Source organism: Cyrtonyx montezumae, unplaced genomic scaffold (genome assembly GCF_038088225.1).
Source record: "Cyrtonyx montezumae isolate F1298 unplaced genomic scaffold, pur_monq_1.0 scaffold_7, whole genome shotgun sequence".
Taxonomy (NCBI): Eukaryota; Metazoa; Chordata; class Aves; order Galliformes; family Odontophoridae; genus Cyrtonyx; species Cyrtonyx montezumae.
In genome coordinates, this window is record NW_027072078.1 from 9,796,748 (window position 1) to 9,818,617 (window position 21,870).

At 41.3% G+C, this 21,870-nt stretch overlaps 1 protein-coding gene across 1 annotated transcript in view; it reads left to right on the top strand.

Annotated features, from left to right (window-relative positions):
* Window positions 1–6,901: 6,901 nt before the first annotated feature.
* Window positions 6,902–21,870, top strand: part of PLCL1 (phospholipase C like 1 (inactive)) — a 185,362-nt gene continuing 170,393 nt past the window's right edge. Inside the window, exon 1 of the mRNA XM_065751389.1 lies at window positions 6,902–7,147. Within this exon, the coding sequence (XP_065607461.1) occupies window positions 6,902–7,147 (246 nt within the window). The remainder of the gene's footprint in view (window positions 7,148–21,870) is intronic.

The following is a 21,870-nucleotide window of genomic DNA, read 5'->3' on the forward strand; positions in this document are numbered from 1 at the left end:
TGCATTCCACTATTTCTGCTTTGCTTAAACTGCTTTATGCTACGTGGACCCGACCCCAAACGAGCAGCACTTTCCATTTAAGTTAGGTCTTTTAACTCTCACCGAGCAGTGGTCCACAGTGGGGCCCTGCACTGCTCTTTACCATTCTGGTCTTTTTGCAGTCTCTACCAGTGTCTGCAACATTACTGTTGTCACAGGAAATTAAAACAGTATTAATAAAAAAGCCTTACCACTAATTCTGTGTTTACTCTATAACAACATCATGCTGAGCTGTTAGCAGGGAAGCTTTTTTTGTTCCCTGAGAAAACTATAAAAGGCAATTTTAGAAGAGCTGATGAGATTTTAAAAAACAGTTGATATTTCATGGCAGAACTCTGTTGAATTGCATTTGTGCACTTTCTCAACCACAGACCAACAAAGCTTATCCAAGGAACAGCAGTACCTTAAAATGATGTGTAAAGAACAGGCTGAGCCTTTCACCTGCTTCATACCTCAATTTAGGGAATTCAAAGTCAGAACAGCTGAAAGAATTCTGAAACATTCAAGATCATGACAGTATATTCTGCATAGTTTTAATTGTTGGCATCTTCTATGTTACACCTCCTTTTCAGGTTAGAAAATTAAATCCAGGTCATTTACATTCCAAATAAAACAATTGTGACAAAAATAGGATGTTCACTAATCTGTGAGAATGATTGATCTCTTTTTTTTATTGGGATAACTTAAAAAATGAAAACAAAAAAATCCTAACACATTTAGAAATGTAACGAGCTTGCAGAGCTGGCAAAAAATGTTGCCATGTGCACAGGATTTAAATATTACAACAAAAGCTACCGGGCTGCCCTAGCACCATGGGGCTGCTCCTTCATTAACAGAATAGCATCCTGGCTTAGGGAGTCATTCTCAAAGCAAATCAGGAGTGTGTGTTTTTCCTGACTCTGCATGCCAGCAATACACACAGCACGAAGTCATCTTTCCCACTGTTCTTGCACACAAATTAAAAGGCAGTGCTGGACAAAGACAAGAGTCTGGCTGTGCTGGTTCCAGTAGGCTCTTCCTTTTGTCCTTTTTATAGCATCAGAAAAAGTCAGAGGTTAAGTAAAGAAAGATAAAGTGAAAAAAAAGCAAAAGACAAAAATAGAAAGACTAAATTATTTGGGAGGGGAAAAGAGGGAAAGAGTTCTCCAGGCTCAAAAAGGCAAGTGTAATTTTATGAGTAATACTTGGGCCTGGCAACAGATTACTCTTTCATTGATTGATTGCTTGACCTTCAAAAAGATGTACTGCCTCTTTTGCAACTGTTAAATATCTGTAGGTAATGCTTGCTTACCCACCAGCATCTTTAGATCCTGTTACAGAAATACAAGCATTAATATAGTTACTTCCTGCTCTCAAATTCATAAAATATCACACAGATTATAACTGAGCACTTGTATTCAAAGTAAAAGTGTAATTTATGAAGATGCACATGGTGATTTCTCTTACCAGCATGCAAATGGCTTATTTATGTCACAAGCCTTAACAACAGCAACCAAAAAACAAGAGCTCTTATGGGTTCAAGAAATTTGAAGAGGCCTTGTGCAGGAGTTACAGTGCTTATGAGCACATTGTTGTAAGCTACAGTGGGAGTCAGTATAGACTGGATTTTAACTACAAGCTTATTTAACCCGACTCAAAAGAGATGTAGATAAACAGTGGTTAATGATACTTTCAACTTAAGCACATTAGCACTCCCACAGCACCAAATTTCAGGAAAATAAGCTCAACGTAGATTAGTCATTAGCTGTTCTTTTCCATGTCCTTAGAATAGCTTCTTTTCTGACATTTAGCAAAAGAGATTTTGCAATAAAAGATTAAACATACTTCATCTCTGATTGAAAGTATTTTTAATCTTCTTAAAATCCTGTTCAATTAACGCTAGGGGAATGTAAGTTACTTTGGCGATTACATTTTCATCTTTTATGTTTTCTTTGGGATGACTTCCTCCAATGAATTAAGAAAGGCCAAATCTGCATGCATGAGAAACGGACATGCATGCTTTTAGCAAGGCTTCTGAACCATCTGTCTAGACTCATGGAAGCTTGTATTTAGAAGTGGTGTAAAGGATTGGGCCAAAGTCTGCCTAACTTCAGTTCCAGCCTAAGAATGCATAGACTCTAGAGGGTTCCTGTTTCTTTTTTCCCCTAACATCTATCTGCATTTTAAGCTAGTTTAGGAGCTGACAAAAACACAGGTAAAAACTGCCTTTCTGTTTTTCACAGGACATGTCTTTAAAATGAGGCGGATGAAAGGTTAGCTCTTTAAACTGTTTCCTAGGGTAGCCAGTCAAGCACTGGAGATCTACAAGAAGCATTGTACTTTTATTGCTGACATACTTCGGGTTAATAGTGGCTTAATATTTTAGTTCTGATGAGAAGTCCAATTCTGATGCAAATATATCCCAATCATAACTTACCTGCTTGGTTCACATTACAGAGCAGTTCCTGAGTGTGCAAACTGCCTTATTCTCTGTTGAAACTAAAACAGAAGTTATTCCCCAAGACAGCAATTACTATACTGTGCAGCTCTTCTGTGCATCAGAGTGGACTAGGATAAACCTCACCCAAATGCCTGACGTGTAGATGTCAGACCATCTAGTCCTGCTATAGGGTTTGATGTTTTTTCTTGGCATTGTAAGGAGCTGCATGAAAGAATTCTACAAGTAGTCTTTTCTCCCGAGGGTTGGGCTACTGCATGCCCCCTTGGTGGTCCAGGCTGCACATGACTCAAGTGTCTGATTAAAAGGCAGAAGTAGCCTAGATTCCATGCCTGGTGTACTCACAAATTGCTTCCAAAATTATAATTGCAAATTAAATATGAATGTGGTTACTATTGGCATTGCTAGCAATTTTCTTCTGAGGTGGCAAAATTACAGATTTAATGAGAGCCTTTTAATTTTAATATTACCAGAAAGCCCTCTATCATCAGTAAAAAAAATTCCTGAGTAAAAATATCACTACGCTAATGCTGCCCCCCGCCAGCAACTGTGCACTTCATGAGAAGCCAAGCGTTCCCCCATAACATGCATGTAAATGCATGGGATCCAGAGTGCCACACACATTCTAACAGGGAATAGGCCCTCTGAGTTGGCAAGGATGTGAAGCACTAAAAAAGAGTATGCTGGCATGAAACTGCACTCGTCAGTAGGTAATTACCACAGAAAGGAAGAAATGGATAATAGTGTTCATAGCAGTTAACAAGCAAGTTCAAAAATCCTGAAAAGTAGCAGCAACTGCAATTTCTATGCATGTGTCACAAAGAAAAAAAAAATAAAAGCAATGATCATGGGAGTTAAAATGAGCTCTGTGAAGAAACCAGTCATTGCTAACTATCTTCAATAAATGAAATTACCACCTACCTTTAACAGGATCCATTGTTATTAAGTATTGTCAGACTTGAATATGAACTGATGTTTACAAGACTTCTCCAAATCCTGCGGATAATTTGTTATAATGTATACAATATACCTTGTCTTCCCTTCCTCAAACTTAAGGAACTAGCAACTAAACAAAGGAGAGCTTCACAAGTAACACCAATGGATAAAGTCTTCCAACATATAAAAATGTTTTCCCAAAAGTGCAGCACTGCTTCTGGGTTTGATGCTCATTTTCAATTGCTTGTTAACTATCTGAACTTTAGCCACTTCAGTAAAAAATTGGAAGATCGGTGTCCAAAAATTGGAATATAGATTGTAGTTGAGAATCTCTCTATCTCAGATCTTATGTGTGGCTCTTTGCACTGCTAATGATCTTACATGAACTGATTTCCACCCAGGAATCGATACGTTCCACTCCAAGTGCTTGGGCCTGTGTCTATGTAGTAAGCAGTGGCTGTAAAATAGGATTTAATGTGACCTAACGCTGGGTCTTGATTCTACCCTTTCCTCATACTTAATTGGTTTATCTGTTTGGGTGAACTATACTGCTGAAATTGGCTAAACCTGACAGTAAGACTGCGAAAAGAATTCACCAGTGACTTCAGCTGCAACAAGAAAATCATTAAGATAGAAGCGTTACAAAAAGCTACTTCTTCCTAAGTTAAAGAAGACACATTTATACTATCTAGAAAATAAGATTTTTTTTTATACTAAGTAGGAGAGAAGAAGAAACAAGAATCACCAAAAAGGAGACATTGATTCAATGTAATATAAATGTTTTTGGGAACAAAAAACAACAACTGAAATTGAAAACATACAGTTTTACATTAAAGATTGTGATCTTTTAACTGTATTTGCTAAATACCGACTCAGATTGTTTTTCTTTGTTTTTTTTCTAGCTTAATAACTTCATAATAATTATACAGGCAAAAAGGTGAGTTGTAAATGTCTTGCTAAACATTGAGTGAAGGTTAGCAACATGTACATTTTAAAATAAACAAATTATAGCATTCCTGTGCTTTGTTTGTTTTCTGATTGCCTACTCAGAATGTAACAACACACACACAAAAACAACAACAAAAAAACTTTCACACAATAGTATGGGAACTGCCGAATCACGACCTAAACCGCTGATTGGTCACCTGAGGTGAGCACCAAATCAGCCATGGGGCCACAGGTGGAGGTGATATATCTGTGTGATTGGAAGGGGTGGAGCCTGGCTCCACCTCTCCCAAACCCCATTTAAGGGCTGACCACCACCAGGGAAGGATCTCTTCTCAGAGATCCCTCTCACGTGGAGTTCCCTGCGAGCCTTGACATCCTAAAGGTGAGCCATCTTCTCTTGTATTATTTGTGTATTTTCTATATGGGTCTACTTAAAACATACCATCATCTATACTATTTCGTTGTGAAGTACCATCCTTGGTAGTTATTTACCCCACAACAATAAGCACTAAGACTTAAGAGATTATTGTTTTAAGAATTATTTAACAGGGAGTTTTCTTTGCACAAGTCTCATCAATTCTAAAACACATTACAATTTGCTATCATTGTGAATGCATACTTGAAGAAATGATAACTTGTTCCCTATTGCTCTTCTGCAGTCTTGCCAATTGAATGTTCCTGACATGGGAAAAGGTGTCAGTTTTCACACTTCATCGGTCATGGTCAATTGGTATAGAAGCACCACTTTCACACTCCCAGCAGAGCACTTCATTTAAGTGCTTCCCAAAATACACTCTCTAGGGGTATACTAGTGGTTTATGTAAGCTCCAAAAAGACTGTATTTTTAGTTTTTTTATGGTACAAAACACACCCATTGAGGAACAATTATGTGCCTTAAGAACAGAGTAAATTGAAGATACAAAAAATCATGAAAAGAAACAGTTAAGGCACTTACTCACTTGCATGCTCAAATACGAATGCTTTTTATCTAAATAAAAAGTTTTTGTATTTAGTATTTGTATCTACGATCTTGCTTTTCTTAGTCTGACTGAGGTGCTGTTACCTCTTTCTTTCTACCCATTATAGTGTATGTTTGTGATGCAGATTTCATGCAGTACTAAAACACAATAACATCTAACAGGTTGCATTATATGAGCTACTTCAATATGAACAAAGTCTCGGAGGCACAGGCCACAGGAAACACTACAGAGGACTGCACAGTGAGACTGACTCTGCTTCTCTTACCTATCTACCTACCTGCACAGGGAATGAAGTGCTCCAGGATGTCCATTTCATCAACTTTTTTTTATCATCTTCTAGGGTAACTTATTTAGTGGCCTTTTTCACTGAAAACAAAACAAAATGGTTGCATTTACTTGTTAAAATATCTTTTAGATCTAATTTAAATAGAAACGAAGAGAAAGAAAATTGGCAGGATATCAGTGTGCTCCTCAATTAGCACGTCTTTACGTTGAATATGGTAAATGCCTCTATCACCTTGAGAGAAGTTCTGTGGTGGTTTTTTTACTATTATTATTTTTCACGTGGAGGTATGAACAGAATGCGGACACACATGCAGCGTATGTGCAAACTTTTCCTCCGGCTCTCCCCGCCCTGGAGCTGCCGGCCGTCGTTCTGCAGGAGCCGCACGGACCCGCATCCCCGCCAGGGGGCGCTGTTGGCTGTGCAGCGGCGCGAGCCGCCGCTCCAAAGGCCGCGGTTGCACGGGGACAGCGGCGGTCCTCAGCGCGGAGCCGCCCGCTTCGTCCCGTCCGCTGCGAAGCACCGCGGCCTCGCCTGACCGAGCGTTTTGGACCGCGGTACAGCGGCGGAGGTTCCCGCAGCGCAGAGCGGCGATCGCTCCCTCACACCCGCTTCCACGGCGGCGGCGCTGCCTGCTATTCCGCGCTCCCACCCGTGCCCGGGTCCGCCCGTCGGACCGCGCGCCGCGGCTGCTGCTTCTCACGGCTCCTACTGCGGCAACCGCCGCGTGCCGGCACAGCGCGAGACCCCTGCACGGCGCGCGGCAGCGCTCACGCGCCCTTCCCGCCGCACGCACGTGCTCGTTCTTCACAGCCACGGACGGGAGCAGCGGAGCAGAGCGTCGCACCGTGCGCGTCCCGCAGCCCTATCTACACTACCCCGCACCGCCCCGACGCCCTCCAGGCGGCCCGCGGGCGCGCCCCCTCCTCGCTTCTATTGGTCGCCAGGGCGCCCGCGGGCGGCTTCGGCGGCGCTGAGTGGCGCGGCGCCCCGTCCGTCAGCGCCGCCCGACACAGCACGCCGGGCTGCTGTCACAACAGAGCGGGGCTGCGGCCGCGCTTCCTGCGATCCCGGCTCCGCTCCGCGCCGCCCCGCCGAGACGAGCCTCGACCCCCCCCGCGCGACCGCCCCGGGCATGGCCCCTCCGCGCGGAGCCGGCCCCCGGCCCACCGCGGCGCGCTGAGGGGAGCGCCTCGGGACGCGGTTCCGCCCTCCCCCGAGCTCCCCTCCCGCGCCCCACACAGCATCCCGCAGAAGTTGCCATCACTCGGCGGGGTGATGGCAGAGGCCGCGGGCGGTAGGGAGCGGCCGGCCGGCCGGGCTCCTCCCGAAGCCGCCGCCCGCGCCGAGGAGGAGCAGCCCGAGGCGGAGGGCAGGAGGCGGGAGCGCCGCAGCGGAGTCTCGGCCGTCGGTGCCGGAGAGCGCTTCCCCGGCGGCAGCCTGGGGCCGGCGGCTGCGCCCGAGCCCGACGCCTCTCTCCTGGAGGCGGCCAAGGCCACCCCGCGCCGGAGCAGCATCATCAAGGTAAGGGCGGCCGCGGCTCGGGACGCTGTGGGTCGCGGCGGGCGGGGGTCCCGGAGCCCTACGCCGCCACGGGAGTTGGAGAGTTGGTGCGCGGCGGCTGAGCTGTGCCGCGGCACGCTGCCGGACGAACCCAAGGCGGAACGGGGCGCTCCCGCGCTGACTTTGCTCCCGAGCGGCGAAATATGCAGCGTCACAAGTTAACAGCGGGCGTGTTTGGAGAGGAGCGCGGTACACGTCGCTGTCGAGTGGCACCACGCGTGGTCACTCCACGCGTGTGAGATGAGCCGGCCGAGCGGTGCTCTGACAGCCTTTGTCTCTGTTGCGGTCCGGTGAGAAGAGTGGCCTTCGTACCGTGCTTACTGGTGCTTCTTTTGCCGTTTAATTTTTAGCAATAGGTGCATCTCCTTGTTGGTACATAAGCGGATCGCTGGCTTCTAGGCAGACGATGAATGGAGTCTTCTAGGCAAAGTTAATTCTGCATATGCTCGCGTGTGATGCTCTTGTAGCGATTTGCTCTCTGCAAGACATCAGTGGGAGCGCTGGGAAATGAGTATTCATTTTTATAAAAGTGTGAAAGAACTGGGCGAAGCTCTCTCTCCGTGCGAGAAGCTGAGAATGCGTATTGAGCTCTGAGCATGTCCCTTTCTTCTCGGGAGGGATAAACAAAGGCTCGCTTTTGCATTTTAAAGCTTTAACGTTCAAAGGAGGCCTAGCTTAGTGTGAAGGAGCCCCGAGGATCCTTTAAAAGTTTCACCTTGAAATATTAACCTCTTGGGTCTAACCAAGTGTGACTTCCACTCTTCTAAAGGCATCCAGCGCACAGGTTGGGAATGCTTCCAATTTGAAGTCATATCAACTTGTAAATGCTTTACTAATCAGGACCAAAGTTCTGAAAGTGTTCTGGTTTGGACTCTGTGATGGTTTTGAAAACTGAAAAAGCGCAATCTTGGGCATAAAGGGAAGAACACATCATTTTTGCAGAGTTTACCAGCTCTACGAATGTCACAAATGCAAAATATGTTGTAATGATAGTGTGGCATTTTCAGTAGAGGTTGACATTTAGCGATGTTATTGAGCATAGTGATATGTTTTCCAGCTGGAGAAAATTTCTTGAGATACATCCTGGGGTGGCGTTAATTGACAGAGCTATTTCTGACAGATGACAAAGTATTAATGCTATCTGAGGAACTGGTAAGACATCATCTGAAGTACTGGATAAAATCTGTCTCCAGTGTTCAGAAATTGTGCATCCACACTGAAACAAGCGAAAATAAGCATAACTAGGGTGGGCTCATAAGGGTAGAAAGGACTGAAAACTATGGAGAGTGTATTTGCCTGGTGAAATAATAGCCAAAGGGCTGTGTGCTGAGCCCTGGCTGGTATGTTGCAGAGAGGAACTCTGCAAAATGGGATGCTTTAGGACAAAGGATGCCTGTATGTAAACCCGACTTGTACCATCACTGTAGGGGTCTGGATCGGTCTTACAGTAGAAATAACAAGAACCAAAAAATCCCATAACTGACCTTAAATAAATAATTAGTCTTAACATTAATTGTTAAGGTGGTCGATTAAATAAAATTACATGGTAGTGTCTGAAATAAAGTATTTGAACCTGAGAATTTACAGACCACACATTTCTTGGGTTTATGCTGTTGAGGCTCCATACGAGCATTCTTGTTGTCCCGCTGGTATACACAATTGTTTTGAAGCACGGTTTACATTTGCCATTATAGCATCTAACTTGGGAAATACTTTTAATTCATAGGAATTGAATGCTTTGTTTGTTTGCATCTTTAGGGAATTTCTGGTGCTTGAGAAAATACTTACCAGGTGTTGACTTCAAATTTTACTTGAATTAACGGTTTATAAGAGTAACATTTTACTTCTTTCATTTTCAGCTGAGGAGCTTTAATGTGCAGGAGTTCTATTTAAACCTTGCACATTTTGTAGCAGGATGAATTCTAGAATGTTGTATTACATTAATCTAAAACCTCTGTGCATTCATATAAGTCAACAGCCAGAGTATATTCCACCGCTGTCCTTAAACTGATCTTATCAGCTGAAAGAAGTGGATTTCAGAAGCAGTGAGAGCAAGCTTTCATTCTGCAGGAGCTGAACACTCCTGCCCTATTCTCCTGTTTCTAAAGGTATGCTTACAGCATGAGTGGTCTCACTGAAGTAACACAATGTTGAAATTCTGTAGGGTTAGATGATCAAAATACACTTCTGACACCATGTTTTTCCCCAACACTCTTCTAGAGCTCTGCAACTTTTCTGTTTAGCATTGGAGAGCCCAATTCCAGAGCAAGCTGCAGATGCTCACAATGGAGGGCTTTGGTGTCCGTGGGATAATTAAGTACAAAGCACTGAACAGAAACTCACTTTAAGAACTTCTCTTGCGGCAAATAGCAGTTGGCATATATTAGTAAAATATGAGCCCTTCTAGATAATCTTCAGTGCATTCAAGTGCTCTATATTTGCCCTCAGAAGCAAGAGAACTCGTTTATAGAAAAAGAACAAAATGTAGCTGGAATATTTTCTTCCCAATTTACTTTGCTAATGTTCACAGCTTTGCAGCTTGAGGTAGATTTGAAACAGCGTTCATGAGAAATGATTGTAGTTGCTCTTGTGCTCCAGAAAATTTTCCTATGATGTGTGCATTAGTTATCCTTTTTTTTTTCTTATTAATGCAAGAAGGGAGTAAGTACTGTTACCACAGAACTGGAGCAAGACAAGATGTTTGCCACGAGGAACTTGAAAGAAGCAACGTGTAATGGCTGGGAGATGGAATGAGAGAAAGGGCAAAGCAAAACAGAACCATCCCCATTTTCCAGAAAGCATAAACACGGAGTGCACACCTTGGCTTAATTATTTTTCAGTTGTTTCCATATTGCTTTTTTTTTCTTTGTGAACCTATTGTTTGCAAATAAAATGTTACCTGCAACCACTTTTAGATCAGAGAACGGAGTCCGAAGTATTGGACACCTCCTGTACCTGTGGAACTTTGCTACCTTTCCTGTGCAGGGTTCCAGACAGAGTTGACTATGTTTTCCTTCTGGTGTGTTCCTTCTGACACTGCCACATTTGGACGTTTTAATAAACGGATAGGAAGGCTGTGTAATTTGTTACGTAATGCCTGATGAAATATTTTGTAACTTTTTACCAACCTATTTCTGGTCAGTGCTCATCAGGCTCTCCTTTCTGCTGTTTTTGCCTGTGATACATATTTTTAGGACCATGGGGTTTTTTTCTTCCTGGATCTTTGTGTAATGATACTGTAGCAGATAACACAACTCTGTGTTAGGTTAATAACAGTAGGCTGTGCCCATGAAGGGAACTTGAAGTAGGAACTGCAGAATCAGACTTTTAGTCACGTCAGAGCTGAGAGACCTTTTCCTTCTAATAAAGTTCTTTCGAAGTATACTTGCTTCGTTTTTTCATGTGCAGAGATTTCTTTAAATGCCAGTTGAGCTGTTCTTGCTCATCATGTGCTGCTAGCCTAGAATAAGAACTGCAAGGACTGGTGTTTTGTAGTAGCTTGACTAATAAGAATGTATCAAGATAGCTGCGTGTTTTCTTTCAAGTTGTGTTTACCCTAATGACGTTTTTTTGGCTGTAAAAGACTTATAGGGGAAAAAAAAAAAAGAATGTAAGCCTTACTTTCTTTCAGCTTGTGTTCTAATGAGTGGCTACAGTTTAAATGTTTTAAGTACATAATGTGTCTGTCTGTGCTACATGACTATATAACATTTTTTTCCCTCAGAAGACCGAAAGGATTCTGCAGTAACTATTACTTTTCTTTTTGCTGTGTAAGCTTACATTTAGATACCTGCTGCTTAACAATCTAAAACTATGGCTATCTAAGATTTATTAAAGTTGATTAATTAGTTGATAGGCCAGTGGTATTTTTTACTGCAGTTGCATTCCTTGGCATACTCATAGGTACCCTGGAAAAAGAGAGAAATAGGTCAATAATGCTGTGCAGAAGACAGCAGAGCTTGAGGTTACTGAGAAGAGTAAGAATGATATGCCTAACCTTGGAAAGACTGCAATGAAATGAGAAGTTCCTTAGATCAGTTTGGAAAAAGGCAACTGGAAGTTGGTATTTTTGATGTAAGCAGATTTCCAAACATTGTGCAGAGGGAAAGAGGGTCTGTTATTCATTCCTTTTCACAGAAAAATAATTGGGAGAAACGTGGTAATAGTTATATAGCAACAAATTTAGAATATTTTCTGATGCAGCATGTAATTACATCACTCTTATAACAGCCACAGAAGGCTGACAGTCAGAAATGTAAATGGGTTCAAGCATGTTCAAAATGACAGATTGATGGAGGAGAGCTTGACCAAACACCAGAAGCATTTGGCTTACAAAGTCCCTGAAATACAAGCTGTTGAGCAAGGGAAGCTGCAGAGAAGGATTGATCACTTTTTGCATTCTTATGTGCCTTCACATGCATGCTCTCCTGTAGCTCGGATACCAGCCTGGACTGACCTTTATCTAACCCATTATCCATCTGGTAAGAAAAATTAAAAAATGAAATTTTAAGAGACACAGGTGACTGTTTTCAGTTGTTGCCACTGTAATGATGGGAAATAAAGAGCATTTTCAATTAATAATGTAGATTTTTTTGGTCAGCTTTAGAAAGAGAAAGCATTTTGGAGGGGGTTTCTGGATTGTAAAGGCATAGCTGTAGTCTTAGTAATAGGTTCATAACTCTGCACCTGCATTCTGCATACCACTGCTTTTTCATAATCATCTAATTAGAACAGGTTGGAAGAGAAACTGTACTAGTTATAGACTTGCTTTTGTCAAATTAATTATAACCAGTGAGTAGAATAACCGTTCATCTTTAGCAATACTATGGAACCATGCATTTATTACAAAAGGAATTCCTCGCGGTGGGCTTTGAGCATTTCAGACTAGGGCCTGACCCCTGCTTTTTCCTTGTAATGAAACAATGTAGGTAGTTCAAGTGCTGCTGTGCATAAAATAATAACATGGTAGCGAGGAGGATTTGGATCCCTCGCAGGTCTTAGAATCAAATTAGCAATAATTTTCCGTGGTATCGCACACCACCATCCTGCAAAGACTTAAGCATATAAAATGGGATTGAGGCGCTGGAGGCTCTCCTGGCTACTTATGTACCTCTAGCTTTTGAGAGATCTACATTTTGCGAGAAAAGTTCTTAGACATTTTTTTGGTGGTGCGTGGTCAGTGTCTCTTATGCTTGCTATTGAGCATCTTAATATGTACCTTGTACCCAAGTTAGCCTGCCATGAATAGGTGAGGATTTGTTTACTTTGCATTTCATGGAGTCATTCATGTTTCACTTACTTTGTTTCCAATAGTCAGATTTTCCACATGGTACCATAATTACGTTTTCCAGGCATCATTACACACAAGTTGTCTAGATTAACTTGTGCTCAAGCATAGCTTGGGGTCTGACTAAAAGCCTTTTAAAAGTCAAAAAGAGCCTTTACATTTACCTGAGCAGACTCAAAAGTTGAGTTAGTAGTTTAGAAATAAAAAAACAGGAACCACCCAGGGCAAACTATTTGCATAAGAGTTGGTAGCAAATTTCTCTGTTGACTGCTAACCATAGAGCAGTTTTCTTGTCAGTCACTTCAATAAAGCATGTAAGGTAACATACGGACACATTAAATGTGAGTAGTAATAGTGCAGTACTTGAAGTATCTTTCAACGCAGGATCCTAATCAAGATTATTTGAATGCCTTTCTCTGAAAGTTTCTAAAGCAACCTTTTTCTAGCTGATAGTACATCACCCTTTCTGTAGGGTACCAGCAACAATAACTTAGCTTATCTATTGATCTGCAAATGCCAGTTCTGGCAGATCTTTTTAGGAAGTCATTTTGATAGATTTCCTGGGGTGAAAGATAGCAGTTGTTGTTGTCAATAAAAAGAGATGAGGTTGGTGATAAGTCAAAATGAAATCAACTTGTTTGTTGTGTGCCCAAAGACAGAAGTACTTAATTAGCTGTTCAGAAATAACGTTCTGTTGGAGCGATGGGCCTGGTGGTTAGGGCAGCAGCAGAGGAATGCTTTGTACTGTTTTGCAAATATGCTCAGCAGCAGTTAATAAAACTAAGTGTTCATATCTGTGCTGAGATGCAAATCCTATTCCTTATAATATTTTATTCATTTTGTAGTTCCACTGAGATCAACTGCATCTGCAACAGAAATGTTTTATTTGAGTTAATGGTATATTTTTTTTCTGTCCTTCCCCGCAGCAAATGTAAAAAATGGAGGCAATTACTGTAGAGCCAGTAAGGCATCCTCTGTGGCAAAAGAAACATTTAGCTGATCATGCTCATAAGCCTAATTAGCTTTTCTTTTTTTCATTTCCAGGATGCACCTGGTAGGTGTAATTTTTCAGTAATGTCTTGATAATTTTATTAGGGAATGGGGAATGATGATTAATGTAAATATTTATACACTTGAATTCTAGATTATTTATTTTTCTTTTAGTCAATACGACTTGAAGGGTCTGATATACATTACAGTTTAAAAACTAACAAGGCTTGGTTAAAAAGTTAACTTCTGTGAAAGGCTAAATACATTTACTAGATACTAAAAAGTTCTGAGGACCTATCCTTATGCATATTGATATAAGAGTATATTTACAGTTGAAGAATTGTTCTTTAATCTTTCTGTATCATAAACATTTTTGGGTTTGAAGCCTACTTACGTAGGCTGCTGTCTCTGGGGGAGTTTTCATTTCAGAAATTTGCAGATGCAATGTTTACGGAGTTCCTTCCTGAAATATGTTCAAATTACTGATGTTACTGTGATGACTCGTGTATGGGAACTGTTGAATCGTGGCCTGAACCACTGATGGATCACCTGAGGCAAGCACTGAGTCAGTTGCAGGAGCACAGGTGAAGGCAATTCACTGTGTGACTGGAAGGAGCGGAGTCTGACTCCACTTCTCCCAGACTCCATTTAAGGGCTGACCACCACTGCGGAAGGATTTCTTGTTGGAGATCCTCTTCCCTGTGGAGTTTTGGGTGTGCTTCAACTGTCAGTGACAGGTGAGCCTTTCCTTATTTACCAGTTGTCTTTATACCATCTGGATAAGCTATACAAAAATATGCCATCCACTTTCATTATTTTTTGTGGGTACTATTCTTTTTGAGTATTCACCCTGCATATTGCTTTAGTCTTAGCTCACTGTAAACCCATGTGTTAATTATGTTAAAAGTTGCTGACTGTTTAAGCTGTGTATGGGCTCTAATTTCAGTGATTGTCTGGAGATAAACTGAGATAACAGTATTCCTGTTCCAGAACTACTTAATGTGGTTAATAATTTGGGGTATTGTGTATCAGGTAATATTATTGTGACGTGTATCTGGTGGTGGATCTAAGTCTTAGAATTGAACTGACGCAAAAGTGTAACCTTGCTAGTGTACTTGGAGCATTTTAAAAATATACATTCTAGCTGTAAGTGTTACTGTGAATGTTTGATTCTTCTGAGTCACTTGCTCAGGGGGGTAGCTACTAATACTCGTGCCATGCTTTTGGCAATCCTGACAAAAACAGCTACAGAGAGAAGAGGGAATCCTGAACTCATGTATCTCAGCATTAAATCTGACTGCATTCATAGTGATTATTCCCAGGAAGTTCTTTGTCTTGTTGGATATTTTCTTTCCTTGTTGACTTATCTCATTCTGCTTTGAGACTGCTCTGGGGGGGCTGAGGGAGCCAGCCTTTGCTGGCCGGTGCCATGTTCAGAGGTTCATAGTGAATGGAAATTAGTTTGAGTATTACACGGTTGACAAGTATTGATTTGCATGGTTGTAAGTGTCTATAGAGGGTAGATAATTAGGATTCCCATATCTTTTTTTCACTGGAAATTTGTTTTGGTGACTTGGATATAACTTCAGTTACATACCTTTCAGATAAAGCGCAGTGCTTGCAGTTTCTTCCATTACTTCTGGCAAACCATGCTGAGCAGTGATCCTTCCAGCATAATTTGGATCTAATCACCTGTATTGTGTATTTTAGGTATGCATAGCATGTTTTTAATTCACTGGGCAGTTCTGATGGGTTGCAATTCTGTTTTGATTGTAAAGTACAAAAAGATCATATCTCATGTGGGAAAGTGCAACAGAAAAGGGTTTGATTAAATGAAATGTGGGCTGCATTTGTGGTTTAAGAGCAGCCTGCTGCTTATGGAAATAGATCTATTTATCTCTGTTTTGTGTACTCTCCCCTGCGTTTTGTATTTTCTAGGAAGATTCTGATCTTGAGACAAAGAAACAAAAACACAAACCGAAAACTTTTCACGTGCTTACTGTTGAAAAGATGCCATGAATTTAAGACATTTGGTAACACTGGATCATACTGTGAAGTTGGCAAACTTGTGTGTGCATACTGTGGTGATTTTATGAGAAAGTTTGCTCTCAGATGTGCTGTAGCTAAAAGACAGAAAGTGAGTAAAACTGCTCACATAGGTATCAGATATTAGTGCTCAGGTAACAAAGAAAGCTGTGGGACCGAGCAGGCTGAAGCTGAGGGTGGGAGAGTGTTTAGAAGCTCAAACAAAGTTTAAAAAAAAAAAAATAGGAGTAGATGTAATACAGACGGCTGCTGGGAGGGGAGAGTGTCAGTGAGAGCAGCAAGGCTGATGAAAAATAGTGGAGCCTGCCCAGATAACTGGCAGAGGAGGCAGCAGCTGAGGGACAAGGCTTGAGAGTATGAAGGCAGTGAGCCAGGCTCAGGAGCAAGCTGGGAGCAAAGCAGTAGCTGGGGGGATACTTCTGTTTTCTGCTTCTCTGGGGGGTCATACAGGGTGGAAAAATGGTGTTTTCCTGCCTGCACTGTGATCTGCTGTGGTGTGGTGGTCCCTTGGAGCTTGAGGTATGTAGGTATCTAAGAGAAGGGCTGAGTGGATTTTTGTAGTGTGTTGGGATAGTGGTGGTGCCTGCACGAGGTCACAAGGCAGTTGCAAAGAGGCCAGTGTGTCCCCTTGCCACAAGCACCTCTGGCAGCTCTGGCACTGGTGCCCAGAAGGGGCTGAGCCCTGCTCCTGCCAGCCCTGTGGCTGCTGCTAATGCCTTGCATCCTTCTCTCCTAAGAGGCTTATCAACACTTCTGGGATGGCTCAAAGCCATTTGGATATTTCATGCTATGCTTTCCATGCCGTATAACACTTAGGGAAGTTTTGTCATTGTAAATAATGCAGAAGTGTTTTAATTTTTTTTTTCCTTTGCTGTCAGGATAATTTTATGAGAAAAGAGGGAATTGGTCTTGGTTCCAGTAGGCCATCTTAGCTTACTGTTGCTATTTGAATAAAAGTGTAAGCAACACTGTTTTTTGTTTTTTTACTGAAGTTTTCTCTTCTGAAGCTTGTAAAATAGAGTATAAGCAGTTCATTGTAAATGTAGATGACTTTTGGGTGCTTGCATTACATTTCTTTGAGCTGTACTTTCATTTCGAGGAGCCACACAACTTGATTTTTTTTGTTCTTATGATTTCATTTTATAACAGTTTTCATAAATACCTGGTTAGAAGTTGTATTTTGCTTAACTAAAGTGCTGAAGTCAGAGCTATCAGGGAAAGCACTATGAAGGAATTACTCTAAGATCTCTTTTCTTTTTTTCCAGATGAGATTATGTAGGAGCTTTGAATTAATTTAACAAATGTTGTAGTTTAATAGAAGACCTGTACTCTACTGGAGTGTGACACACCTCTAGGGTACCTGATATAAATACTTTAATGAAAACATTTGCGAGCACTGGCTAAAAAATAGATAATGGAGTTCACAGAACTAATGAAAAAGACTTTTCATAAATGTTGAGCGATCTGCAGCAGACAGCTCTGTCCCACCGTACGCCTGGGAGCTGTGCAGCTTTCAGCAGGAGCTCTGCTGGGGTTGGCCTTGCTCTGTGTGTAATGCCTGAGCCTTGGTGCAGGTTTTGAAAATGCAGGTTGTACTGTATAGCTTGTGATTTTTTTTTTTCAGTGTGATGATCTGTGATGGTGCTTGCTCCCTAAAGCGATAAAGATTTTGGGTACATACAGCTTCTGCAGTCTTTGCAACCTGACAGTTTTCCCACTGCTGCTAATGAAGGGTGGGTTGACCTAATCTTCTGCAATACAAATATCCAATCTCAATACTCAGTTACTTTGTTTTGAGATTTTATTCTTCAGGCTCTTAAAACTTAAAAATGTATTTGATTTTGTTACGGTGATCCTACTTTTAAGCTATATTAACTTTTTTTTTTTGCCAGAAGTGTGTTGGTTTAAACCTGGACAACTGACGAAGGATGAGTTTAGCGGATTGTTTCCAGATAACAGTTGCTCCTAGTAGAAACAAAAAAGAATAACTTATTACTAGAGCAGAAAAAAAAAAACCCTGCGAAAATGACTTACTTAATGAACAAATATACTTGCTGGAAGTTACTTGCTTGGCAGTGCTGCTGTGGTGTGTGCTTAATGCCTGTGATCATTTTCATTATACTCTATACTTATTTTTTCCTACACCTTTGTAAACAAGTAGTCCATTTGAAGGGACTGATCCAAATACCACTGAGATCAAATTAGAGCTCATTCATTGGCTGCCAAGTGTTTTCCTAGTGTCCTTTAGTCACCAAGTATGTGTGTGCCTTTCAGCAATACTTCCTGATTTTGGAGACTTAGTTTTTGGGCTGGTAAAAAGTCATGTTGCCTTTCTGTATAAGAAACTGATTTGCAGCAGTAGAGAAGGAATGTAAGGAACGTTTTGGCTTGAGAGAGTGAAAGTAATGTTTTGAAGCAGCATGCTTTGCTTGTGCTCAGCAGCCTGGCATGGAGCATGTGCACTGGGAGCAGGTAGAAAGCTGAAGCAATAGGAAAATAAGTTATAACTTCATTTGCTTTGATCAGTCTAAAGACATTAAGTGTCTTTCACCACAACTATGTCTCATATGCTATTAAATGCTGATGTACAAATACTCCTGATGAAATCTTGTGGCTGCTGGAGTTTCATTAAAAAGAACTGTCCCTTGTCCTGAAGAGTTTCATTTTCTGAGCGTAAATGCCTGGACTTGTATTTGGATGTGATCTGGTTGGATCCTGGCTGAATGGATGGTTTAATTTACCAAAAAGATAAAAGTGAAGGAGGAATGAAGAGGAGAACATACAGTGGTGAGATGGCGGAGCAATGACCAAGAGAGGAGGTGCCAGAAAGCTGCAGGGCTGTGAGCAATGCCCACGGCATCTAAAGAAGAATGACTTCGCTTCGGCTTTTTTGAGCCTTGGGACTTGTAGTCTGTAAAATAAACACAGCCTAAGTACGCTCTGATCCCATAGTAGGTTTACTTCCAAATAGGAAAGGACCATATATTTTTGTGGCTTAAGAAAACTGATGTGCAGCTGGTGTCTGCTTTGAATGTATCTGTTCTCTGCAAGCTTCCTTCAGAGCAGCTTCTAAATTCTTCAAAGATGCTTGGCTCTCATCTTGATTAAATCGAGTTCCATCCCACTGAAAGTGCTTTTGGCATCCTTTTAGAAATTTGAGGATTTGAAAGGAACAGTGTGGGCACAGTGTTCCATTCACTGGAAGATGAGAGATGAGCTTTTTCATGTAAAAGGTTGCAGCATTTCCTTTCTTGCTTGAATAATCGTGAGCCACAAGGCATGACCCAACTGAGATATACTGCAGCTAAACCACATAAGCAGTATAATCCAGAACTCTTTATTGCATTTGAAATGCCGTTTACTTTGTTTACCTCTCTGTACGCCCACTCAGGGATTGCAGAATGTCTCTGACTTGTGTTGTGGCATTTTGCAGCCAGGAGCACATATTGTACAGTTCTCCAAATATCATTAACAAAAACAGTGATGTGTTAACAGGTCTAGATAACCTGTGTATTTAAAAGAACATGGTTCCACCTGCTCAGTTTATCTTCCCATCCATCTGTGGAATAATTGATTGAGGTATAGCATTGCTCACTGGAAATTAAGGTACAGACCATACGCTGGGGTACAAGAGCAGGGTGCAGCCTGTGTGCCATTAAATGGCATGGAAAGTGGAATGGAGACTCTGAAGCCAAGTTCTGTGATTCATAACAGTTCCCTTAGGTAACCTTACATGTCAGCAGTATCAGGAGAACTTGATGTACTGACTCATAGAACAGTGGTGCTGGGATGGGGACTTGGTGGTACCAAACTGCTTTCCTGCTACCCTGGGCTGAAAATCTGTCATCTTTTTGACAAAAAAGCTCCCAAAAGCTACCTGCCCCTAAGGTGTGACCACCCCTAAACATGCATTCTGATTTTTTTATCCTATACCTTTAGAAGCAAGGCAAGATAACTTTATGTCAATTGGAACAATGTTATGTAATAACTAGAGTCACTCAAATTCCACCTGTAGAAATAGTAGAAAGAAATAGTGCACCTGTAGAAATAATAGAAAGAAATAGTGCAAAAATGGCTTCAGAAAGAGGAAAGACTAGGGAAGATACCACTGCAGAAAAGTCAGATGCAGGTCATCTCTTACTCTTGGGATCAGTAGACAGGCTGAACCTTTTTCTCCAGCCCCACTAGGGATGTCTACTGGGTAAGGGTTGCACATGCTGCTATGGAGAGTGCTTCTCCAGGAAACTTTTAGTCTCTATAGAGCTTGTTTTCTAGCTTACCTCAGTTATGGCTAGACTGAATTACTCTTCATTCTTGGCACATGCTTTGAATTGTTCTTGAACTGAACTTTGTGTATTTAGCAGACAATGAATTATCATTGGCAATTCAAAAGAACCTGTAATCTCTTGCTAACAAGCTGCACAGTTTATTGAGCTAGCTGTGTGAGTTCTGCATGGGTGTGGCCAAAATTCCTTCCCTGTTCTAGCCATGTGAGTTTTGACTGGACACTGCTAGACCAGTAAAGCAGGGGTGGTGAATAAGCTGCTGGAATGGCACTATACTGGAAGGGCGCTACTTGTGAATCCATAATCGTGATAGGTTGTGTTGAATGTGAGCAGACTTACAGTGCCAAATTGGGCGTCCCTCAGAATATGTCCCTTTAATGTGACACCATCTGTCTTTGTATCACATATGCTTGGCATATCTATTGAAATCTATGGAATATTACATTGACTTTTTAGGATAAATTCTTCAGTATTGCATGGTTGTAGCAGTGGGAAATGGTGATTTCCTTTAGCGAAACTAGGTGCTAAACTTCATAATTATTACAAAATACACATTCTCTTCAAAGAAAAAAGACTATTTCAATTGAACATTGGAGCAAAGGCATATGTATAAGAAGGCAAAGCGTGTGCCAAATAACTTGGCAACCTTGCAAGTTCTTTTTAGGAGTAATCTCTTACTCTTTTTAGCCTATTGTAATTACAAGTTGCAATGGTTTATTTAAAAAGGAATTTTAAAAGAGAATGTGTACCTAGACCAACCTCAATTTTAAACAATATTTTAAACATTTTTAACATCAGGAGTTAGCTAAAATTGAAGGTGGTATGCCAGGTTATCTGTATAGTGATTTGTAGTAGTTCTTATTTAAAACAATTTTGTTTATGGACAAATATCAAGGTCATATAAGAGTTGAGAGTGGAGGCAAGGGGGTCTTGCTGGAGATCCCTGTGTACAGGGGTGAGTCACTGTGGTGGGAAGACTTGAGGTATTGGCATCCTTGCTTTGTCACCACTGAGCTAGTAAGAGTGGTAATATTGTGTTGTCAACAGGCTTGATGAAAATTAATGTGATTTTACAATTGTTTTTTAATCACACTTCTTAAAGTTTGTGTTCTATTTGTTAGAGCTGTGGTTAGTTTCCATAGTAGACTCTACAAATACCAGAATACTTCAAAGCGTGGAGTGACAATTTCTGCATGAAAGCTAACTTACTAGTTTTTTTACCTTCTCAGAGTTGGCTATAGTTCTGTTATTTTTGTTCCTATAGTGATGTAGTGGTGAATTTTTAGTCTGTGTAGCAATTTCAAAGGTAAATAACACCATGCTTTGTCATTTGGGGAAGAATAAAAATCAAGTCATTAGACTAAAGTAAAATAATTTGTATGCAGTTAACTTTGAGATTGATGGTAACATTTAAAGAAAGGCAGATTCTCTAATGATAACATCTGAGGACACTGTGCCATGCAATAAGAGTTGCTTTTCTTGGTGCAATCTTCTTTCCAAAAAGCTTAACAGGTGCAACACAGATTTGTATTTTTGATTGGATTGGAGAAAGGAAAAGATAAAGAGATTCTTTTCTTGAATGAGAAAGGAGCATCCCTCTGCAGAAAGATGTGACTTCTGTAAAACAATACAGTGCTTTTAGATGGCTTTGAGGATGTCAGGCTCATCTCTCTTTTATCTGCCAACAGAGATGTAAAAGACATCACCGTGTCTCTTGAGCTGGGCTTCTTGGATGTGGCCTCAGCCTGCATGTCTCCTGTTGGCCATAGCTAGCCTGACTGTGTCTCTGGGCAGAAGTGTTGCTCCCTTTGGAACAGTATATACTGAAATTGATGTCAACATCTCTGTCATAAATATGGCACTTATTATGTATGAGTAGATATGCCAGTTACTTCTATAGCAATAGCTTTGTTTTAATCTTAGTATATATCCTGTTATCTTTCTGCAAATGATCTGTCCTTCTTTCATGTAGGGATGGAGTTCATGTGCTTGTTACTTTCTGAGCTAACATGAAAAGCTGAAAATCAGCTGTGGATGCTGATGCTGCTATGTGTTAAGTTTTTTACGTTTTGTTC